We start from the raw sequence: 20,451 nt of genomic DNA, 5'->3' as shown, positions 1-20,451 counted from the left end.
ATGGCTCGCTCTTTTCGCTCTCCCTTTTCTCTTTCTCTTTTTTCTTTTTTGCTTGGGATTTCTCCCCCTTTTTATTTGAGTCACGAGGCGAGACTGAGTGAGCCTCGTTTGGTAGGCCTATAGTGGACCTTTAATTTTAGTAGGCCTAGGGTGGACCTTTAAATTGTCTTACTTTGCAAGCGTATTTAGTCGTTTCTTAAAATGTGCAAATAGCGTAGATTCAAAATGTTGTTTTTACTTTATTGAAATTTAACGAAAGAATTACATCGAAAATAATTTTTTTTGCTTCTTTTCAGATTCCAGTTTCTGGGATTTAATTGGAAGTTGTGATTTAGACTCGAACTTTCATTAATTTTTCTGATTATAACCCGTGTATGAATACAAGGAGGTGGCCTAGACTCAAAATAATGACGTGGCGTAAGCCTATAATACTTGACCAAGCGACTTTCAGACTTAGGATAATTGGACCATAACTTTCGTTGGTTGACACTTTAGATTTTAACCCTTGGGTGTTCATTTGTCATGCGCCATTTTGCTTAATGTTGGCTAGGTAGTTAGTTGGGGAGATCGAATTTTCATTTTTGCAAGACTAGAATCATTAGTGCGGCTTCCCTCTTAGTGTGTATCGCTTTACCCCAATGGTAGCCTTATGGCATGCCGATTTGGGTATTTTCATGGTTCGTCATGTTGCATTCATGGAAAATCTTTTAGTCCGTACTTTAGGAGTACTTCAAGGAGCGAGTGGCTCGAGAGGACTATGATAGTCGTGACCCAATGTGATCATAAGCCTTGAGGCCATTAATTTTTTTTTTTGGCAATGGTATTGACACCTTAGGCTCACTTTGGGGGTTGTGCGACTATGGAGGAATGATTTTCAGAATGTGACTGTTTCCATTTTGCAAATACTTGAATTACATAATATATTCTTTTTATTGGTGAGAGAGAGTATTGAGGCCGTAGATTCTTAGCAAGGGATGACAATTACATATGGGTGCTTATTGATTTCTTTTAAATGTTAGGAAGGGAGACTCAATATGGTTTAACCTTTTAACTTGCAGAACGACACCAAACATTAGGACCGATTCTATGTATAAGACAACTAAGACTTAGGATTTAGATTGTACTTTGGCATAGCCTAGTCTAGACTCGGAATTTTTTTTTTTTATTCGAACATTATTTTTCCTTGAAAACTTTATTCGAACATCATTTTTTGAATACTTTGCCCATGTGACATTCAAGGTCATTTAATCAGCGTGCTCGGTTTAGTGCCGAACATAGTCGTCATAGGAGGCCTAGTGACGACACAATGAGTTGTTTAGTTTATAAGTCGTGTTTCAAAGTCGAGTGCCTTTTTTCCAATACGTCCTTGCAACAGATTTGTCGCTCATTATTCTTTTTTTTATGCGCGGGCACCAAAGCTGCTGGGCTTGACCAGTAGGCCAGGCAGCAACTTTGGCGCCCAGGCTGGGCGTGGAAAATGATTGGCGCCCAGCCAGGGGCGCTGAAATTGCGTCCCTGACTGGTACTCGTATTCTATTCGCGTATCCTTCTTTTGTATATACGACTTGATTTTGCGTGTTTGCCTAATAACGTCTTTTACACGTTGTGCGGCGTTGTGGGATCCGTTACAGGCTGTCCTGGGCGTCGCTTATTTTTGTGGCGATCGCCCGGGGATACGGAACACGTATTTTGGTACAACTCTTTGGCCAATTGGTGTTTATGAATGTTTGGGCAATTTTTAGGGTCGTTGGTTTTCTAGTATTGTTTGTCACACACAATCACATAATTCGCTACACACAACTAACATTACAACATGAAGCAAAATAATATGTCACGTAGTTTATGATAGGCTTCTATTGGTAATATTTGCGCCGGCTTGGTACCTCCTCTATCGTCGATCCAACACATGCCCCGGTCGGGGAAGTGCATTCACGAGCGAATTTCGTCCCAAGAGGCTAATCACGATGTAAGCCAAGGGGGCATGCACCAATGAGAGGGACCTAGTGGGCGAGCGATTTGGTTTGGGGTAGGTGTACTACTAGCGAAAGTGCCGAGTGGACAACATTCGAAGCGTATGCACCCCCCCGGGTGGCGATGGGTATCCTTATTCCCAACTCCCGAGATGAAACATGCCAAGAGAGCCAAGATTCGTTATGCGGTTCTGTCCGTTCACATTAATATGCTTATTTTCAGGTCGTCCCAACTTGATAGGGAAATAAACGCGGGGTAGGATCGTTTCACCCTTTGGCTATTTTGATTACCTACGAGCACGAGTATTTCATTAACATCCCCAGTGGAGTCGCCACTGTGAGGGGGTCGAAAAAGCACGAGGCTAATGCGTGACCTCGTCCCTCGTGGGCGTGACGTTGTCAGATCTAGTGTAATTGGATCTCCTGTGAGTTTACACCCAATCGACTAGTAATATAGGAGTCGCCATTCAGTTTTTAACGACAATGAGAAAAACTGACAAAACCCGGTTATCGTGACATAAAGGGAGTGCCATTATGTTCGACCATGACGGCCATAGGTTCCTTTGTGATCCCTGGTGTGGGGATCGCTCAACGTACACCCGCAGGGCAGAGATTGAGAGTTCGGGGGACTGTAACTACCGAGAGGAGTGCTCATCGATAATACTCCAGAGGCAGGTTATCCTTACTAGCTCAGCATAAATAATTGAAGGTGAAGGAAATAATGCCCTTGGTCCAAGTATGCATTCTATGTTAAGTCTAATAAATGCGGTTCAGTATTAATTAACAAGTTAATAATTCAGTGAGATCAAGTGAGCTGAATGCCTAGCTAGAGGCCGCTTCAGTTCAAGTGGAATTAATGATATTAATCCACAGCTTACTCTTGGCTGAACCCGTAGGGTCACACAAATAGTACGTAAACGGATCAAGTATTTAATGGCATTAGATACTCCATCTATGGATATTCGGAATCGACGGATCTTGGTTTCAATGGGAGCTAAGATCGTCACAGGCAAGAAATGAATACTCCGGAAACGATGATATTGCCGGAAACGGAAATATGGATCGTATCGGAAATATAAATATTATCCAAGTCGTAGATGTTGCCGGAAACGGAAACATGGTACGTATCGGAAAATATTATCGGAAATGGAAATATTGCCAGAATCGGAAATATTGCCGGAAACGGAAATATTGTCAGAATCGGAAATATTATCGGAATCGGAAAATAATTCCGGAAACGGAAATATTAAATATTTGTTCGAAACGGAAATTGATTCCGGAATCGGAAATATTAAATATTGTTCGTATCGGAAATGAATTTCGGAATCGGGAATTTAATCGGAAACGTATCGTACGAATTAGCATCGGACGAGGCCCGCTAGACGAAGGCCCAGCACGAAGCCAGGCCATCGCCCAGCGAGCCAACGCACACCAGCGCACGCCAAGCCTCGACCAGGCCCAGCGCAAGGCCAGGCCCAGCCAAGGCCTTGGGCGCGCGGAGCGCAGCAATGGGCCGAGCGCTGTGCGCCTAGCGTGGGCCGCAAGGCTTGCGCGGGTGTACGGTGCTCGTGCATTGCATGTGCGGGAATCCTGAAGCAATCAGAATTCGAAGTGTGATTAAATCCTAAAACTATTAGATAATGATTATTTAATTAGAGTCCTAGTAGGGTTATAATTAAATAAATTAGTATCCTAATAGGATTCCAAAACCCTTTCCATAACTCTATAAATAAGTGCCTAGGGTCACATATTTTCATAGATTATTCAAGTATTCAAAGTGAGTTTTTGAGAGAAAAATTCAGACACATTCCTTGCTCAAAAGTGCCGAAATTTTTAGTACCTTAAGGGCGATTCTAGTTGGTCAATCTTAAGGCGGATCCGGACGTGCTGTGGACTATCTACGGAGGGACGACACTTGGAGTCCTAAAGACTTGTTCTTGTTCGGTTCGGGCGCAGCTAGGGAAGGCACGCAACAAAGAGTATGCATCTAAACTATGCTATATGATTATGTGTAAATAATATGTATTCCTGGCTAAATGGTTTTTCCGCATGATTTATGAATTGTCATATGTATCATAACCTAACAGTGGTATCACGAGCCTCTTATTATTTTCATAATCTAAATTGCACGAACATGGTTAAATATTACAAATTTGCAAGAATTAAAAGGGGTGATTAATTTTCGTAATTGTTAATTAATTGCAAATTGCGTTTATTTAATTATACGTACGCAGTTTTTCGGCAGTTTTTCGTTACTCATCCAAATCGAGTGATTTTTGTGTCAATTCCGCATGTAAAAGGCATTCTAAAATTTTGACAAAAGTAGTATTTTTCTGCCGAACCCAGAATTCTCAAATTCGAAGCCTAACTATGACTTTTCGAAGGTTTTAGTTTTTCGAATGCAAAATTTCGTAAATTTAAGATGTTAAATTAAATATTTGCGATTCTTGTTCATAAATCTTGAATTTTTGATTGACCTACTGTATATGTTTAACAAGTTTGAATGCCTAGCCTTGTTAATTATGCAATCTAATTTGTAATTATGATTAATTTGTTGAAAATTAGAATAATTTAGAATTAATTTGATTTTCATAATTAATTATAATTTAATTAGAAACCTATGATTAAAAACCACCATAAAAATTGTAAATTTATGATAAATTTTAAATTTTTATGACCTAGGCTTGAATCCATGATAATCGGAAATCAATTGAATAATAAATTTTCGATTTTTCGCCCTAAAATTATGAAATTAATATTATTTATTAATTTGTCATTAATTTTAAATATAAATTTTAAATTTTTATGCGATTCGTTTATATAACTTGCACGCACAAAGCAATGGACGCTTCGTGTTACCCTTAAGGGGTGTTGTATAGTGCGGGCATGCGACGACGAGCAAGGGAGCTCGTCGCCCGTGCGGCACGAATGCAATGAGCAGGGGCATGGTGCACGAGCACAAGGCAGCAGCCCTGCCTTGTGTCGTGGGCCACGAGCTATGGATGAATGGGCATGGGCGAAGGCAAGGCATGGCAGTCGCGTGTGGGCAGCAAGCGAGCTGCGCCACAACGCGCACTGCCTCGCGCAAGCGCGCGCAGCCTCGCGCGCAGCGAGCGCAAGCTCGCGTGCCACGAGCGCTGCGCCCAGCGCTGATCGCGCGCAGCAAGCAATTGCTCGCACACAGCGAGCGATGGCTCGCGTGCATCGAGCGCTGGAGCGCGCGCAGCGAGCGCTGGCGAGCGCGCACAGCGAGCGATGGCTCGCGTGCATCGAGCGCTGGCGCGCGCGCAGCGAGCACCACTTGTGCGATGGCTTGCGATAGAAGATGCAGCAGCTATGCGACGAGCGCATGGGCTGCGCGCACATGGCCAGCGATGGCTGTGTGCGTGTGGCCCATGGGCGTGCGATGCGTAGGGTGTTTGCGTTACGATTAGATCGTTTTGAATGTTTAATTTGAAATTTTCAGTTCACGTAATTTTAATTAATTTTAAAATTAATAATTTAAATTATTTTCTTGGATTTTAATTTTGAATATTGTAATTATAATAAATTTTATTTATTCTAATTATTTTACTAAAATTAAAATCATGAATAAATTTAAAATTCGACTGAAATTAAATTAAACTTTTTGGATTCAATTATAAATTTATATGAGCTTTAAATTTTAATTAAATTTGTATGTTTCCGGTTAGACTAGAAATACATTTTTATGTTTAAAATTAGTAAAGCATATGAATTTATTGGTTTAAGTGGGAGCCCTTTTAGTCATAAACTCTTGATTAGGTCTACAAATCCTTAAGGTTAAAACAACTTGATTAGAATTAATAAGGACTGAATAATTGGTAGATTATTGGTGCCCTTGATTAATTGCTGCAAATGTTTACGTGATGCATAATGTGTTTTACTAACCAGCTATGTGGGCCATTCATGATAATGAATGGGTGAATGGTATATATTGTATATGTACTGTTTTGCAGGTTATGAAGTGACTAGTATAGCCCAAATAGGATAGAAAATATGGTCTGCGCACCATTAATTTGAATGTAATTGGTCTAAAGTACCAAAGTTATTTTTCAATTCAAATATGGTCTGCGTACCATCAAATAGTTGTAATTAGTTATAGCTTATCCTATTTGAAGAAAATGGTGCCTCCCACGGAGATTTTCAAGACGGACTTTGAAGTCAAAGCTTCAAGATGAAGTCGGGCCATACTAGATCACATTTCACTAGTAGAAAAAACCCCTGTTGCAGCCCCCTTGTTGCAGCGTACATGTATTAATACGCTTCAACAACTAGTTGGTCAACGCGGGTCAAACCATTTAAATGGTTGTTGCAGCGTACAATTTAATTGTTCCCTGCAAAAGTGTTTGTTGCAGCGTACATTTTAAAAGCCCCCTGCAATAGCCCGTTTTATTGCAGCGTACATTTAAAAGCCCCCTGCAATAACCCGGATAAAAAAATTCGCTGCAATATTATACTACGGAGTAATTCAGAACAAATTAAGCATCTCAAAACTTCAGCTCTCGCGCGCGCTCAACTCCCTTCTTCTTCCCCATAGCTTTCCCTGCGTCGCCCCCCTCAAAAAAAAAACCATTCCTGCGTCATCAATCTAGCTTCCTCGTCGAGTCGTCGGTGGTTCTGGCCTCCTCGCCAGTCGCCGGTGGGTCTCTTTTCTCGCCTCCTCTGCAGATGCCGTTTTGTTCAATTCATTTTTTTGAGTTCTGTGCTTCGTTTTAGGTTTTGTTCAATTTGTTTGTTCAATTCGTTTTAGGGTTTGTTCTATTCTTTTGTTCAATTCGTTTTTACGGTTCAATTCGTTTGTTCAATTCGTTTTTAGGGTTTGTTCAATTCGTTTTTTAGGGTTTATTCATAGATAAAGATGGGGCGGTGTTGGAATTAGAGAATGGTGGTGGTGGTGGTGGCGGTCGTGGTGGGGTGGAGCAGGGGAGGTGGGTTGACTGTTGTTAATTGCATTGTACGTACTATTGAAATGTGATTTTTCATGTTATAATTCTTTACCTTCATTTTTTATGGTCTTGTTGTATTTTCATCCTATCATTTCCAGAAGCTGTATTGATCATAAATCTCTGAAGCAAAGTGGTGACCTTTTCTCTGAGTTGTTCATTTGACGTTCACTTATTGTTGGATGTACCAAGAACACAATTGATGCTATTTTCTTACAAATTATGGGTGTTTGGAAATATTAACTCATTATGAAATGATGAAAGTAGAATATTTAGGCTTTTGCTTTGTATTATTTAAGTAGACCTTATGACCTAATTATCTTCCTTTCAGGCCACAGATTACTACGGAAAAGCTGTGCAGTTGAATTGGAATAGTCCCCAGGTTTTTTTCTTTTTGTATTTGGCTATTTTATCTTTTTACTACAATTCTTTAGATTTCTGTTCATTTTTGTCATTGTAACAATCTCATTGTTCCTTTCCAGGCGCTTAACAACTGGGGACTTGCACTGCAGGTAATATTTCTCATCTATACAGTGAGAAATGCAGAAAGGAAAGGCTGAGATGCATTTTTTTTACACTAGAAAGTTAGTGGCAGTACAATGCTCTCAGACTTTGGCTTTACCATTCCCTGTTTTGTGATACAGGAACTCAGTGCGATAGTCCCTGCTAAGGAAAAGCATAACATTGTTAAGACGGCAATTAGTAAGGTGCAAACATATTACTTGATAAACCCAAGATAACTAAATGATTTTAGGTGTGGGTTACATACGAAATTATGAATATTATTGAATCTTCACTATTATTTGATTCTCTGTAATATACCTTGATGCAGTTCCGTGCAGCAATTCAGTTGCAGTTTGACTTTCATAGGGCTATTTACAACCTCGGAACTGTTTTGGTTAGTCCTCAATTATTCTTTTCTGTTTTAGCAATGCTTGTCCAGTGCTTTCTTCTTTCTTTTATTATTATCATCTGGATATTGTGTTGTATTGAAGGGTTACACGGTCACTGAGATCGGATGATAAGGTGAGTTATGTATATTTTGGTTTTGCAGTATGGCTTAGCCGAGGACTTGCTAAGAATCGGGGGATCAGTCAGCCATAATGATATTTCGCCCAATGACTTGTATAGTCAGTGCGCTGTCTATATTGCAGCTGCTCACGCATTGAAGCCAAATTACTCGGTAAGCTCTCTGCAATTCTGGTTTCTCATCTTCACCCTCCCTGCCTCTTCAGCGGTCCTCACGAAACATTGATGCGGGTAGGCTTGTATACACCTCAACCTTCCTAAATCTGCTTTGGTAGAATTCTTGGTGGGTGTTTTTTTGTCTCTTGAAATTGGACCTATTGGGCTCTTGCGCTTTGTATTTTTCATCCTGATACAACTTTCAAGCTCAGAATATTATTGGAGAAATGCAAGGAAAAATTATAACGCAAAATCATTATGCTAGGCCAATGTATTCCTATTGCAAACAGTTGCATCATATCTGTTTTCTCTGACGAGGTTTCTTGTTGAGTTGTAATTTTGACAGTTTTTTTGGTTTTGCTTTTAAACTTGTAGGTCTACCGCAGTGCACTGAGGCTAGTCCGTTCTATGGTAAGAGTGCTTTACATAAAATCAACAGAAAGTGTACATAGTTCTAGTTACATTTCAGCATTTTACGTGACTGTAAAAACCACATTCTACTTTCCATTTAGTTATCCTCAATGCTAGTTTGACCCTCTCCCCACCCCTCAATAGGTAATCCCTTTACGGCTTTACCCGAATCAAATTATCAAGTACTTTGTGTATGTTTAAGGACACTCCCAGAGCTTTGATCAACTTTCACCTTTCATGAATGTCAAGTGAAAACATATCAAGGAATATAGTAGAGACGTTCCTTAAAATTCTGTTTCCGAAGCTTGACCTTTTAGGGACAGAAATTATGGTTCAATTGATATTTGTTTGATTTAGTTCTCTACTCTAGTTACTCTAGTTGCTTCTGGAGATAATCCAGTGTTTCAAGGAAGAGGGCGGGGAGGGGGGGAGGGGGGGGGGGGGGAAAGAGGAAATGTTCTTGCAGACAAAACATGCACCTTTATGCATTTTCATATATAGTGGTTTGTGTTGCTCCCTGACGTTAACACAAGGCTTCTCCTTTTGCAGTGTGTTAAGTCATGATTTGTTCTAAATCTCTCTTATCTATTTTTCAGCTTCCTTTGCCCTATCTTAAAGTGGGATATCTGACGGCTCCACCTCCAGGAAATCCAATAGGCCCCCATAGTGATTGGAAGCGGACACAATTTGTCCTTAACCATGAGGGTCTTTATCAGGTAATTTCACTATCTCCTGGCTTGGGAAGGAAAGTGAATATTTAATCAGACACTCCAGGATGTTAGACAGGCAATATTTAATCAGACACTTCAGGTGTTGTGCTTTCCATGGCTCAGTTGCATTGCGTTTAGAGCATTGTTTAGCTAAATAATCCTATTTTTCTAAACATCTTTCCATGTGATATCTTTTCATATAGTAACAAATACATTTCTTTGATGAAAACTATATGGGAAGTTCTACATCCTGACCTCTTCGTTTGGGAAATTCTACATGGTGGAAACTAAAAAGTTTCATTTTCTTGGTAATGGCTTAATACACTAAGTGTCGTTATCAACTAAAGTTATGGCTAACCCACCACTAATTTACCATATTTCTGACCCTAAATATAATTACTAACCTACCCTCTAGTTAATACACCTCACTCCAAGTCTCCCACCACCACCCACCATCCAAACCAACCTAACCACCCCACGCCACCACCTGACCCCACCGACCAGTCCAACCCCATCGCGCTACCTGACCCCACCACCGCACCCACCACTCTACCACCCAATCTCACCACTTCTTCTCTCCATCTTCACCAACAAGGCAACAACCACACGCAGCCCACGTCTCCGCTGGCAAGCCAGTTTAGCTATCAACGAGCTATTCCCCAGCCAATCTGTTCAGCGAACCAGCCAACCAATTCAAATGCAAACTTGGCAACATCAAAAGAATCGAGATGTCTTTTTCTTCTTCTTCTCATGGATCTGACAAAGCTGACTCGGAGAAATCGGCTTGGCCTCTCCAGCAACAGCTTCCCCAGTCCAACCTCGTTTATATTCAACAATTTAACTTCTATAAATAGATCGTTTTTGCAGAACAATAATTTTTTTGGGTCCCTTTAATTTATTTATTTTCCACCATGTAAAATTTTCCAAACCAGTAGACCACCATGTAGAATTTCCCAAATTATATTGATTGTTGTTTGTCTTTGTTTTCCAACGTCTTGCAGTGAAGTTAGCAATGCCTCTCTTTCTCCCTTTCTCTATCTTGACTTGAGAAACTTGCAAGGATACTGTATTGTACTCGTTTCATCCTTGGGGTTGATTTAGCATCTGAAAGTTACTTTAGTTGGAATTTTCACCTATGGATACTTGCGATGGAGAGCTATCAAGTTCTTGTTATATGGTAGTTTCTTTAATTGGTTTTCTAAAATTTATGGGGACCTATCTATTGCTGTGTGTAACTAAGATAGATATCTCTTGAGATTTTCTCAATTATATGTGGAGACATGACATTCATCTTGACTCAGGCAGTTGGATAATGGTATAGATTATGGAGATATGTTGAGATATTTGACCATTGTGCAATCTGATGGATGGTTGAAAGTAATGTTTCTTACTGAACCACCCCTTTCTAATGCAGATTGTATCCGAACAAAAGACATCACGGCAGAGTCTTTCTAGCAAGCAAGTAGATGGGCCAAATATAAAAAATAGAGCCGTCAAAGTTGACATCCCTGACATTGTTTCAGTGTCAGCATCTGCTGATCTTACTTTACCACCTGGGGCTGGACTCTTCATTGACACAATACACGGACCTGTATACTTGGTTAGCAACTTCTTTTACCTTTTATATCTGCATTTTCCATACATCTCAATGATTCTTTTTCCTCAATGTCTTTTTATTTTTTTATTTTGACATAGGGTTAAATTTACTGAAATGAAAAAGTTTTACAAACTAAACAAAAAATTAAGGTCCTTATAGACCATTACATATATTACGAAACAAACTAAATGCATAAGCTTAACATTCACAAGGGTAGCCGGCTCTTTCCATAGCGGTCCTTGATTGTTTCTCAATTTGTTATGACGATAACTGGAAATTTGGCCTTATAACGCTGCTGTTCTCTCACTGGACATCTTAGGTAGCTGACTCGTGGGAATCTTTGGATGGTTGGCTGGATGCAATTCGTTTAGTTTACACAATTTTTGCTCGAGGTAAGAGTGATGTTTTGGCTGGTGTAATCACTGGATGATTAGTCTTTGACTCTTTGTTAAATGTATTAATTGTATTATCGGTACGCTTTCTTTTCCCTTTTAATTGGGTTGTGTAGCATAGAAATGTTTAATCACAGAAATCAATGTATATTATGTAGAATTTCCTGAGGAAATCAATTTTTTATATGCTTAGTTTTGACTTTCTAGAACTCATTCCAATCCATTTATGCATATTTAAGGCTCATTGTGTCGTTATAGGTCATATTTAGGCTAAAGTGCTATTTTCGCTCCCAACTTTGAACTTAAGAACCTAATGACTCATTTTAAACTTATTATATGATAAATATGCTTAGTTTTAAGTTTCTAAGACTTATTCTAATCTATTTATGCACATTTAATGCTTGTTTTATCGTTATAGGTCATATTTAGGCTAAAATGAGGCATTTTCGCTCCTAACTTTAAAATAAAGAACCTAAGCACGCATTTTAAACTTAATACATGTTTAATATGCATAATTTTAACTTTATAAGACTCGTTCCAATCCATTTATGCATATTTAAGGCTCATTGTGTCGTTTTAGGTCATATTTAGGCTAAAATGACATTTTCGCTCCCAACTTTGAACTTAAGAACCTAAGGACTCATTTTTAAATTATTATATGATTAATAAGCTTAGTTTTGAGTTTCTAGGACTTATTCTAATCTACTTATACCCATTTAATGCTTGTTTGATCGTTATAGGTCATATCTAGGCTAAAATAAGGCATTTTCGCTCCCAACTTTAAAATAAAGAACATAAGGACTCATTTAAAACTTATTACATGTTTAATATGCATAATTTTAACGATCTAAGACTCGTTCCAATCTATTTATGCACCTATAGGCTCATTGGGTCGTTATAGGTCATATTTAGGCTAAAATGACATTTTCGCTCCCAACTTTGAACTAAAGAACTTAAGGACTCATTTTAGACTATTAGGACATTGTCATTAGTTTCTTGAATGTTAAAATGTGATATTTAATTTGTATTTAATCTAATGTTTAATTTAAATTTCTGTTTTTGTAAAGGTCTACACTCCGAGGATTGCGCCTTATGCGAGGAATTTGATGTGGTTCGTGAGCAATGGGCTAAGTTTTTTACCAACAAGTATTTATTATTGGCTTTAGCGCGCTTGATCGAGTTGGTTTAGTTGTTATAGAATAAATTTTATATTAAAATGTATGTTTATGTTGAAATTGGAACATATATTTAAATGTAATATGTGCACTTTGGTTTTGGGATATATAGTATACAAAACTCCAGTTGTTGTTTTTATATTTGTTATACAGGTTGCGTTATTCTATTATTGTTTTGACAGGTTTCTATATTTGGTGCAAGGCACTCTAGGTATCCCTAAACAAAATTAGAATTTTCCCGCCAAAAGTGCTTTTTTGCAGCGTACATATATGTTGTACGCTGCAACAAGGGAAAAAAATTTCGCAAAAATTCAGACTTGTTGCAGCGTACAAATAAATGTACGCTGCAAAAAATTGAGTAATTCAGACTTGTTGCAGCGTACAAATAAATGTACGCTGCAAAAAGTTGGGTCTGTTGCAGCGGGCTTTTATATGTACGCTGCAACAAGTCCAAAATTTTGCCAATTTTTTGGCACTTGTTGCAGCGTACATCTAAAAGCCCGCTGCAACAAATCACTTTTTGCAGCGAACATTGTACGCTGCAACAAGTTCAGACTTGTTGCAGGCCCCCCAGTTGCAGCATACGATGTACGCTGCAACAGGGGTCTAAAAGCCCGCTGCAATAAGGGTTTTTTCTACTAGTGTTTATCTTATGCATGCTTTAAGTTATTTATTGCTTTAAATATGTCTTAATTATGCATGAGATTGTGGCTTGATTATGTTGCATGATTAAGGATTTTAGTTCACTTAAAATCTAACCAACATAGTAAGAGCCTTAAGTTCCAAACTTAAAAATTGAGTTAAAAGGTGCCATGCCAAAATATACACTTGCTTGGATATCCTTTACATCAATCTAGTAATAGTTTTCGCTCAGCGAGGTGTTACTTATTGGTCCTAAAGGGGCAAGGTACACAAATAATTGTGAGTACATGTTAGTTTTGGTGAAACTCAACGATATAAGTAAGGAGTCCTTTTATGTCGTGGCAAAATCGATAGGTTTACCTAATAAGTTCTTAGACGTACCTATCAACCAAGAATAGTTTCTAGACTATTAGCAAAAGGCTTTTGCTTACCTAAGATGTTCTAGGATTAAGTCGACAAACTGTGCTTAGTTCTTCAATGATTTTAGGATCTTGGAATCATTTTATTCACACCTGCCGGAACACATAACTTGAATAAAATGCTTAATAAACATTGAATTATGCATGTATGCTAGAATTTAAGTTTATTAAGAGAAACTGTGAATGGTTATTTATTTGTTTATTCTTTTCAATTGTAGTTTTAAATATGGCAAACAACAATCAAAACATCATCGAAGGTTCTGAGCTTATGGTCAAGCTGAACCTGGCAAATTTTCTTGAATGGGAAGCTAAGCTAGTTGAAATAGTCAAACTCAATGGACTTGAGTATGTACTGTCACATCCCATGCCAAGCTACTATGCCAGAGACATGACCCCTGAGAGATTTTACGCCTGGGATGCGGATCTCAAAAAGGTTATGAGTCTCATGCTGAACAATATCCCTGATGATTGGGCTAGAAGGTTTGTAGCCTATGAACCTTTTACGCTCATCAAGAATCTGAGGGATATCTGTCGTGGAAGCACGGAGGACAGGGACCTGAACGTCCATGAGTTGATTGAATCAATGTCTGGTCTAAAGGTTAGTTCTCCCAACAGGTGTTATAGGATGGAGGTCCAAGAAACACATGTTCAGCTCCTTCGCACTAAACAGAGGGTAGGCGTCCCACTGAGGTTCCATGTGGATCTTATGCGTTCATACTTTGATCGCCTAAGTCTACTAGGAACACCAATAAGCGAAAGGATGGCAGTCTCTATCTTGCTCAATTCACTACACAGTGGGTTTGGTCGCTTCAAGCAACTATACCTAAGTGAACCAAGAGAAGAAACAGTTGCAGAATTTGTTCACCTTGTCAGAAAGGCTGAAATAATACTGGACTGTGAAGCCAAAGATTTACTCAAGGCTAGAAGGAGACCGTTCAAGAAAAGTGGAAAGTCCAAGGGCAATGCTAAATCAAAGCAGGACAAGTCCACATCAAGCTGTCTTTATTGTGATGGAATAGGCCATTACAAAAGAGAATGTCCAAAGCTAAAGGAAGATCAGAAGAACGGAACAGTCGTTCCTTCTTCAGGTATTTTCGTTATAGACTGTATACTTGCTAATTCAACTTCTTGGGTATTAGATACAGGTTGTGGCTCACACTTATGTTCCAATCCACAGGGACTAAGAAGAAGTAGAAAGTTAAGCAAGGGTGAAGTCGACCTACGAGTGGGAAATGGAGCACGGATTGCTGCATTAGCTGTAGGAACTTACTATTTGTCGTTGCCCTCCGGGCTAGTTTTGGAACTGGAAGAATGTTTCCATGTTCCAGGTCTTACTAAAAACATCATTTCAGTTTCTTGCTTAGATGCTAAGGGATTTTCCTTTTTAATAAAAGACAATAGTTGTTCGTTTTATTTTAAAGAGATGTTTTATGGATCTGCTAGATTAGTCAATAGACTTTATTTATTAGATCACGACAAAAATGTATATAACATAAATACCAAAAAGGCCAAAAAGGATGATTCAGATCTCACCTATCTGTGGAATTGTCGATTAGGCCATATAAACTTGAAACGCTTAGAAAGACTTCAAAAGGAAGGAATTCTAGAACCATTTGACTTAGAGGATTATGGTAAATGCGAATCATGTTTACTTGGCAAAATGACAAAGCAACCTTTCTCTAAAGTTGGAGAAAGAGCAAATGAACTATTGGGTTTAATCCATACAGATGTATGTGGACCAATGAGTACAAATGCTAGAGGTGGTTTCAGCTACTTTATCACTTTCACTGATGACTTCAGTAGGTATGGTTATGTCTACCTAATGAAGCATAAGTCTGAATCCTTTGACAAATTCAAGGAATTTCAGAGTGAAGTAGAGAATCAATTAGGCAAGAAGATTAAGGCACTGCGGTCTGATAGAGGCGGTGAATATCTGAGCTATGAATTTGATGACCATCTGAAAGAATGTGGAATTCTATCAGAATTGACTCCTCCAGGAACACCACAATGGAACGGTGTGTCGGAACGGAGGAACAGAACCTTGCTAGACATGGTCAGGTCAATGATGGGTCAGGCCGAACTTCCATTAGAATTTTGGGGACATGCACTAAATACAGCTGCACTCACTATAAATAGAGCTCCGTCTAAAGCTGTCAGAAAGACTCCATACGAATTATGGTTTGGAAAGCCTCCAAATGTGTCTTTTCTTAAGATTTGGGGATGTGAAGTATACGTCAAACGATTAATTTCAGACAAACTTCATCCAAAATCTGACAAATGTATCCTTGTGGGCTATCCAAAGGAAACAAAGGGGTATTACTTCTACAATACATCTGAGAACAAGGTATTTGTTGCTCGAGATGGTGTCTTTTTGGAGAAAGATCACATTTCCAAAATGACAAGTGGGAGAAAAGTAGACCTCTGACAATGCTAAAATCTATTCGGATAATGTTAGCAATCGCTGCATATTACGATTACGAAATATGGCAGATGGATGTCAAAACTGCTTTCTTAAACGGCGTTTTAACAGAAACTGTGTTTATGACACAGCCTGAAGGTTTTGAGGATCCAAAGAATGCTAAAAAGGTATGCAAGCTAAAGAAGTCAATCTACGGATGAAGCAGGCATCCAGGAGCTGGAATATACGTTTTGATGAAGCAGTCAGTGACTTTGGTTTCATCAAGAACGCAGACGAATCTTGTGTATACAAGAAGGTCAGTGGGAGCAAAATTGCTTTCCTAGTATTATATGTCGACGACATATTACTTATCGGAAATGACGTTCCTATGTTGAACTCTGTCAAGATTTGGCTTGGGAAATGTTTTTCGATGAAGGATCTAGGAGAAGCACAGTACATATTGGGCATCAAGATTTACAGAGATAGATCTAAAAAGATGATTGGACTTAGTCAAAACACTTATATCAATAAGGTGCTTGATAGGTTCAAGATGGCGGACTCCAAGCGAGGCTACCTACCCATGTCTCATGGAATGACTCTAAGCAAGACTCAGTGCCCAAAAACACTTGATGAGCGTAGACGAATGAATGGGATTCCATATGCATCATTGATTGGTTCAATAATGTATGCTATGATATGTACACGCCCGGATGTTGCGTACGCACTCAGTGCTACGAGCAGATACCAGTCAGACCCAGGAGAGGCGCATTGGACTGCTGCCAAGAACATTCTGAAGTACCTGAAAAGGCACAAAGATGACTTCCTGGTCTATGGTGGAGATGATGAATTAATTGTTAAAGGCTATACGGACGCAAGTTTCCAAACCGACAAAGATGATTTCAGATCACAGTCTGGGTTTGTCTTCTGCCTCAACGGAGGAGCAGTAAGCTGGAAAAGTGCTAAGCAAAGCACCATTGCGAATTCTACAACTGAAGCGGAGTACATTGCTGCACATGAAGCAGCAAAGGAAGCTATATGGCTAAGGAAGTTCATAGGTGAACTTGGTGTAGTCCCCTCCATTAAAGGACCAATAGCCCTGTATTGTGACAATAACAGAGCTATTGCACAGGCAAAGGAGCCTAGACACCACCAGAGAGTCAAGCATGTACTTCGTAGATTTCACCTTCTACGAGAGTTCGTTGAAAGAAAAGAAGTCGAGATAAGCAAAATTGGAACTGATGACAACATATCAGATCCATTGACTAAACCTCTGCCGCAAGCGAAGCACAACTCGCACACTGCAGCTATGGGAATCAAGAATATTGGAGAATGGCTTTGATGTCTCTGTTTAATGTTTTAAAGTTTTAGAGTTTAAATCTTTGTAAAACATTATTGGTTAATCATTCACAACAAATGAAAAGAATTCATTTTTCCATTTAATTTGTGGTTTATTAAATGATGAGTCCCTTCAATTTGACGATATATTCAAGATAGACTGTCAGGACCAGTCCTGTGACTAAGAAATGTCTATCAAGTGAACTTGAATGTCAAAGGTTGAAAATGGTCCCTAGTCGGAGTTTTCTATAAAATTGGACGCATAGAAAACGTTAGACAATTAGAATGCAAGATGACTAGTAGTTCTGTTTCTTGAACTATGTGGACATGGCAATGTCATAATCATTTGCATAGATACTTACTTTGGGAAGACTAGTATCGGACAAGACCTATGAAACTTTACTGTAAGAGATGAAAATCTGTCATAAGTAAATTTCATTAAAATTATTAGACACTAAATCCTCAATACCTGAGTGATTTGAGATTACTTGTTTGAGAACTGGTTGCTTTGACGTTGACCAACCGTCGCACCGTAAAAGGAGGCTATAAAGGCAACGCTCAGGTAATCACCTATCAAACGAAGTCTAATCTCAAGATCGCAAGATTGGGATTGTCCTCCCATAAATCGGGATGAGATGCTTAAAAGTTGTACAAGGCCACTCGGAGAGCTAGAAACTGTGAAATGCATGGCCGTGCTCGGATGAATCATAGGCTATGATTATCTGTTTATTTGATCAGTTGAACTCTGAAACCGAGAAACACCTCTGGACATAATAAGGATGACAACTCTTACCTTATGTTCAAGAGCAAGCATCAAGCGACAAAGGAATTAGGAAATGCACACTTGTCCCTAAGGACAAGTGGGAGACTGAAGGAAATAATGCCCTTGGTCCAAGTATGCATTCTCTATGTTAAGTCTAATAAATGCGGTTCAGTATTAATTAACAAGTTAATAATTCAGTGAGATCAAGTGAGCTGAATGCCTAGCTAGAGGCCGCTTCAGTTCAAGTGGAATTAATGATATTAATCCACAGCTTACTCTTGACTGAACCCGTAGGGTCACACAAATAGTACGTAAACGGATCAAGTATTTAATGGCATTAGATACTCCATCTATGGATATTCGGAATCGACGGATCTTGGTTTCAGTGGGAGCTAAGATCGTCATAGGCAAGAAATGAATACTCCGGAAACGATGATATTGCCGGAAACGGAAATATGGATCGTATCGGAAATATAAATATTATCCAAGTCGTAGATGTTGCCGGAAACGGAAACATGGTACGTATCGGAAAATATTATCGGAAATGGAAATATTGCCAGAATCGGAAATATTGCCGGAAACGGAAATATTGTCAGAATCGGAAATATTATCGGAATCGGAAAATAATTCCGGAAACGGAAATATTAAATATTTGTTCGAAACGGAAATTGATTCCGGAATCGGAAATATTAAATATTGTTCGTATCGGAAATGAATTCCGGAATCGGGAATTTAATCGGAAGCGTATCGTACGAATTAGCATCGGACAAGGCCCGCTAGACGAAGGCCCAGCACGAAGCCAGGCCATCGCCCAGCGAGCCAACGCACACCAGCGCACGCCAAGCCTCGACCAGGCCCAGCGCAAGGCCAGGCCCAGCCAAGGCCTTGGGCGCGCGGAGCGCAGCAATGGGCCGAGCGTTGTGCGCCTAGCGTGGGCCGCAAGGCTTGCACGGGTGTACGGTGCTCGTGCATTGCATGTGCGGGAATCCTGAAGCAATCAGAATTCGAAGTGTGATTAAATCCTAAAACTATTAGATAATGATTATTTAATTAGAGTCCTAGTAGGGTTATAATTAAATAAATTAGTATCCTAATAGGATTCCAAAACCCTTTCCATAACTCTATAAATAAGTGCCTAGGGTCACATATTTTCATAGATTATTCAAGTATTCAAAGTGAGTTTTTGAGAGAAAATTCAGACACATTTCTTACCCAAGAGTGCCGAAATTCTTTAGTACCTTAAGGGCGATTCTAGTTGGTCAATCTTAAGGCGGATCTGGACGTGCTGTGGACTATCTACGGAGGGACGACACTTGGAGTCCTAAAGACTTGTTCTTGTTCGGTTCGGGCGCAGCTAGGGAAGGCACGCAACAAAGAGTATGCATCTAAACTATGCTATATGATTATGTGTAAATAATATGTATTCCTGGCTAAATGGTTTTTCCGCATGATTTATGAATTGTCATATGTATCATAACCTAACAGAAGGGACATGCGTTAAACTATTAAACTATTCTGAATTGATTTTAGCAATGTGCAACACATAATACTAAATCGATCGTGATTATCTTATTTAGATTGATTTAAGGTACCTAGCATGATAATTCAATTGTCCAAGGTATTATCTTGTTAGGCGTGATAGATCAATCAAATTAATAGTTTGACAATTTTATAAAAGGGTGATGAAAGAGATTAAATCATATGAGGGACACATTACAACGCACCCTTGAGAGGTGCGTTGTGGTTCTCAGAAAACTAACCACTTGGCTTTGCTATTTCTCCTTTTATTTAACGAATCTCGGGTTTCCAAGCAATGTTCCAGTATTTAGGCTTAATTCATCAAGCTACAAGGGGCAGGATGCCTTCTGTTCAACTTTTGGGTTGATTGCGACAGAACGCCGGATCAATTTCGCAGCGTGAGGCTTAGGCTTAAGGCTAGAGTCAATACTCAGATTATGGAATTGCGTGTTTTTCACGTCGGTTTTAGGCTGTATTTATAGGAAAAGAGTGTGTGGAAAGATAGATTTTAAGATACGAATCCAAAAAGAATCCCGAGATAAAACGGCCCCAGGCACTTTCAGCGCCCAGGGCTGAGCGCCGAAGATTTCGGCGCCCAGATCCAGGCGTTGAAAATGGGATCTGGGCCAAGTTCTTTGTCAGATTTGGACTCTTAGAACATGGAGCTTTTGAGATTTATCCGAGTCTCTTAGTGCGTATTAACTTATGACGGAATACGTCTGGGCCCGTTACAAACTCTAGGTTCGTTAGGAATTTAATTAATACGTAACTCTTATTTTCGAATTATACCAGGAATGCAAATTCTATCTCTTTTAGGATTTATGTTGGAGTGCAACACCTAATTCTGACAGGTTTCTATATTTTATGACTTTGCCACTTTTAACAACTAACTTTTACGGCAGTTACTATTCTTAGCAGGTTTCTATAAATAGCAGCTTTGGCTGAAATGAAAGGGTGATTGAGATCCGTTAT

General features: G+C 39.3%; 1 protein-coding gene across 1 annotated transcript in view; it reads left to right on the top strand.

The window, feature by feature from the left end:
• Window positions 1-12,479, top strand: part of LOC130471814 (protein HLB1-like) — a 60,662-nt gene extending 48,183 nt beyond the window's left edge. The window contains exons 2-13 of the mRNA XM_056842132.1: window positions 6,831-6,919; window positions 7,064-7,118; window positions 7,266-7,316; window positions 7,417-7,446; window positions 7,579-7,641; window positions 7,767-7,832; window positions 7,989-8,117; window positions 8,495-8,530; window positions 9,127-9,246; window positions 10,655-10,840; window positions 11,157-11,229; window positions 12,297-12,479. Of these exons, the coding sequence (XP_056698110.1) occupies window positions 6,831-6,919; window positions 7,064-7,118; window positions 7,266-7,316; window positions 7,417-7,446; window positions 7,579-7,641; window positions 7,767-7,832; window positions 7,989-8,117; window positions 8,495-8,530; window positions 9,127-9,246; window positions 10,655-10,840; window positions 11,157-11,229; window positions 12,297-12,418 (1,020 nt within the window). The 3' untranslated portion in view covers window positions 12,419-12,479. The remainder of the gene's footprint in view (window positions 1-6,830; window positions 6,920-7,063; window positions 7,119-7,265; window positions 7,317-7,416; window positions 7,447-7,578; window positions 7,642-7,766; window positions 7,833-7,988; window positions 8,118-8,494; window positions 8,531-9,126; window positions 9,247-10,654; window positions 10,841-11,156; window positions 11,230-12,296) is intronic.
• The last annotated feature ends 7,972 nt before the right edge of the window (window positions 12,480-20,451 follow it).

This window comes from Spinacia oleracea, chromosome 4 (assembly GCF_020520425.1).
Source record: "Spinacia oleracea cultivar Varoflay chromosome 4, BTI_SOV_V1, whole genome shotgun sequence".
Taxonomy (NCBI): domain Eukaryota; kingdom Viridiplantae; phylum Streptophyta; class Magnoliopsida; order Caryophyllales; family Amaranthaceae; genus Spinacia; species Spinacia oleracea.
This window is presented reverse-complemented; position numbering and strand designations above follow the sequence as displayed.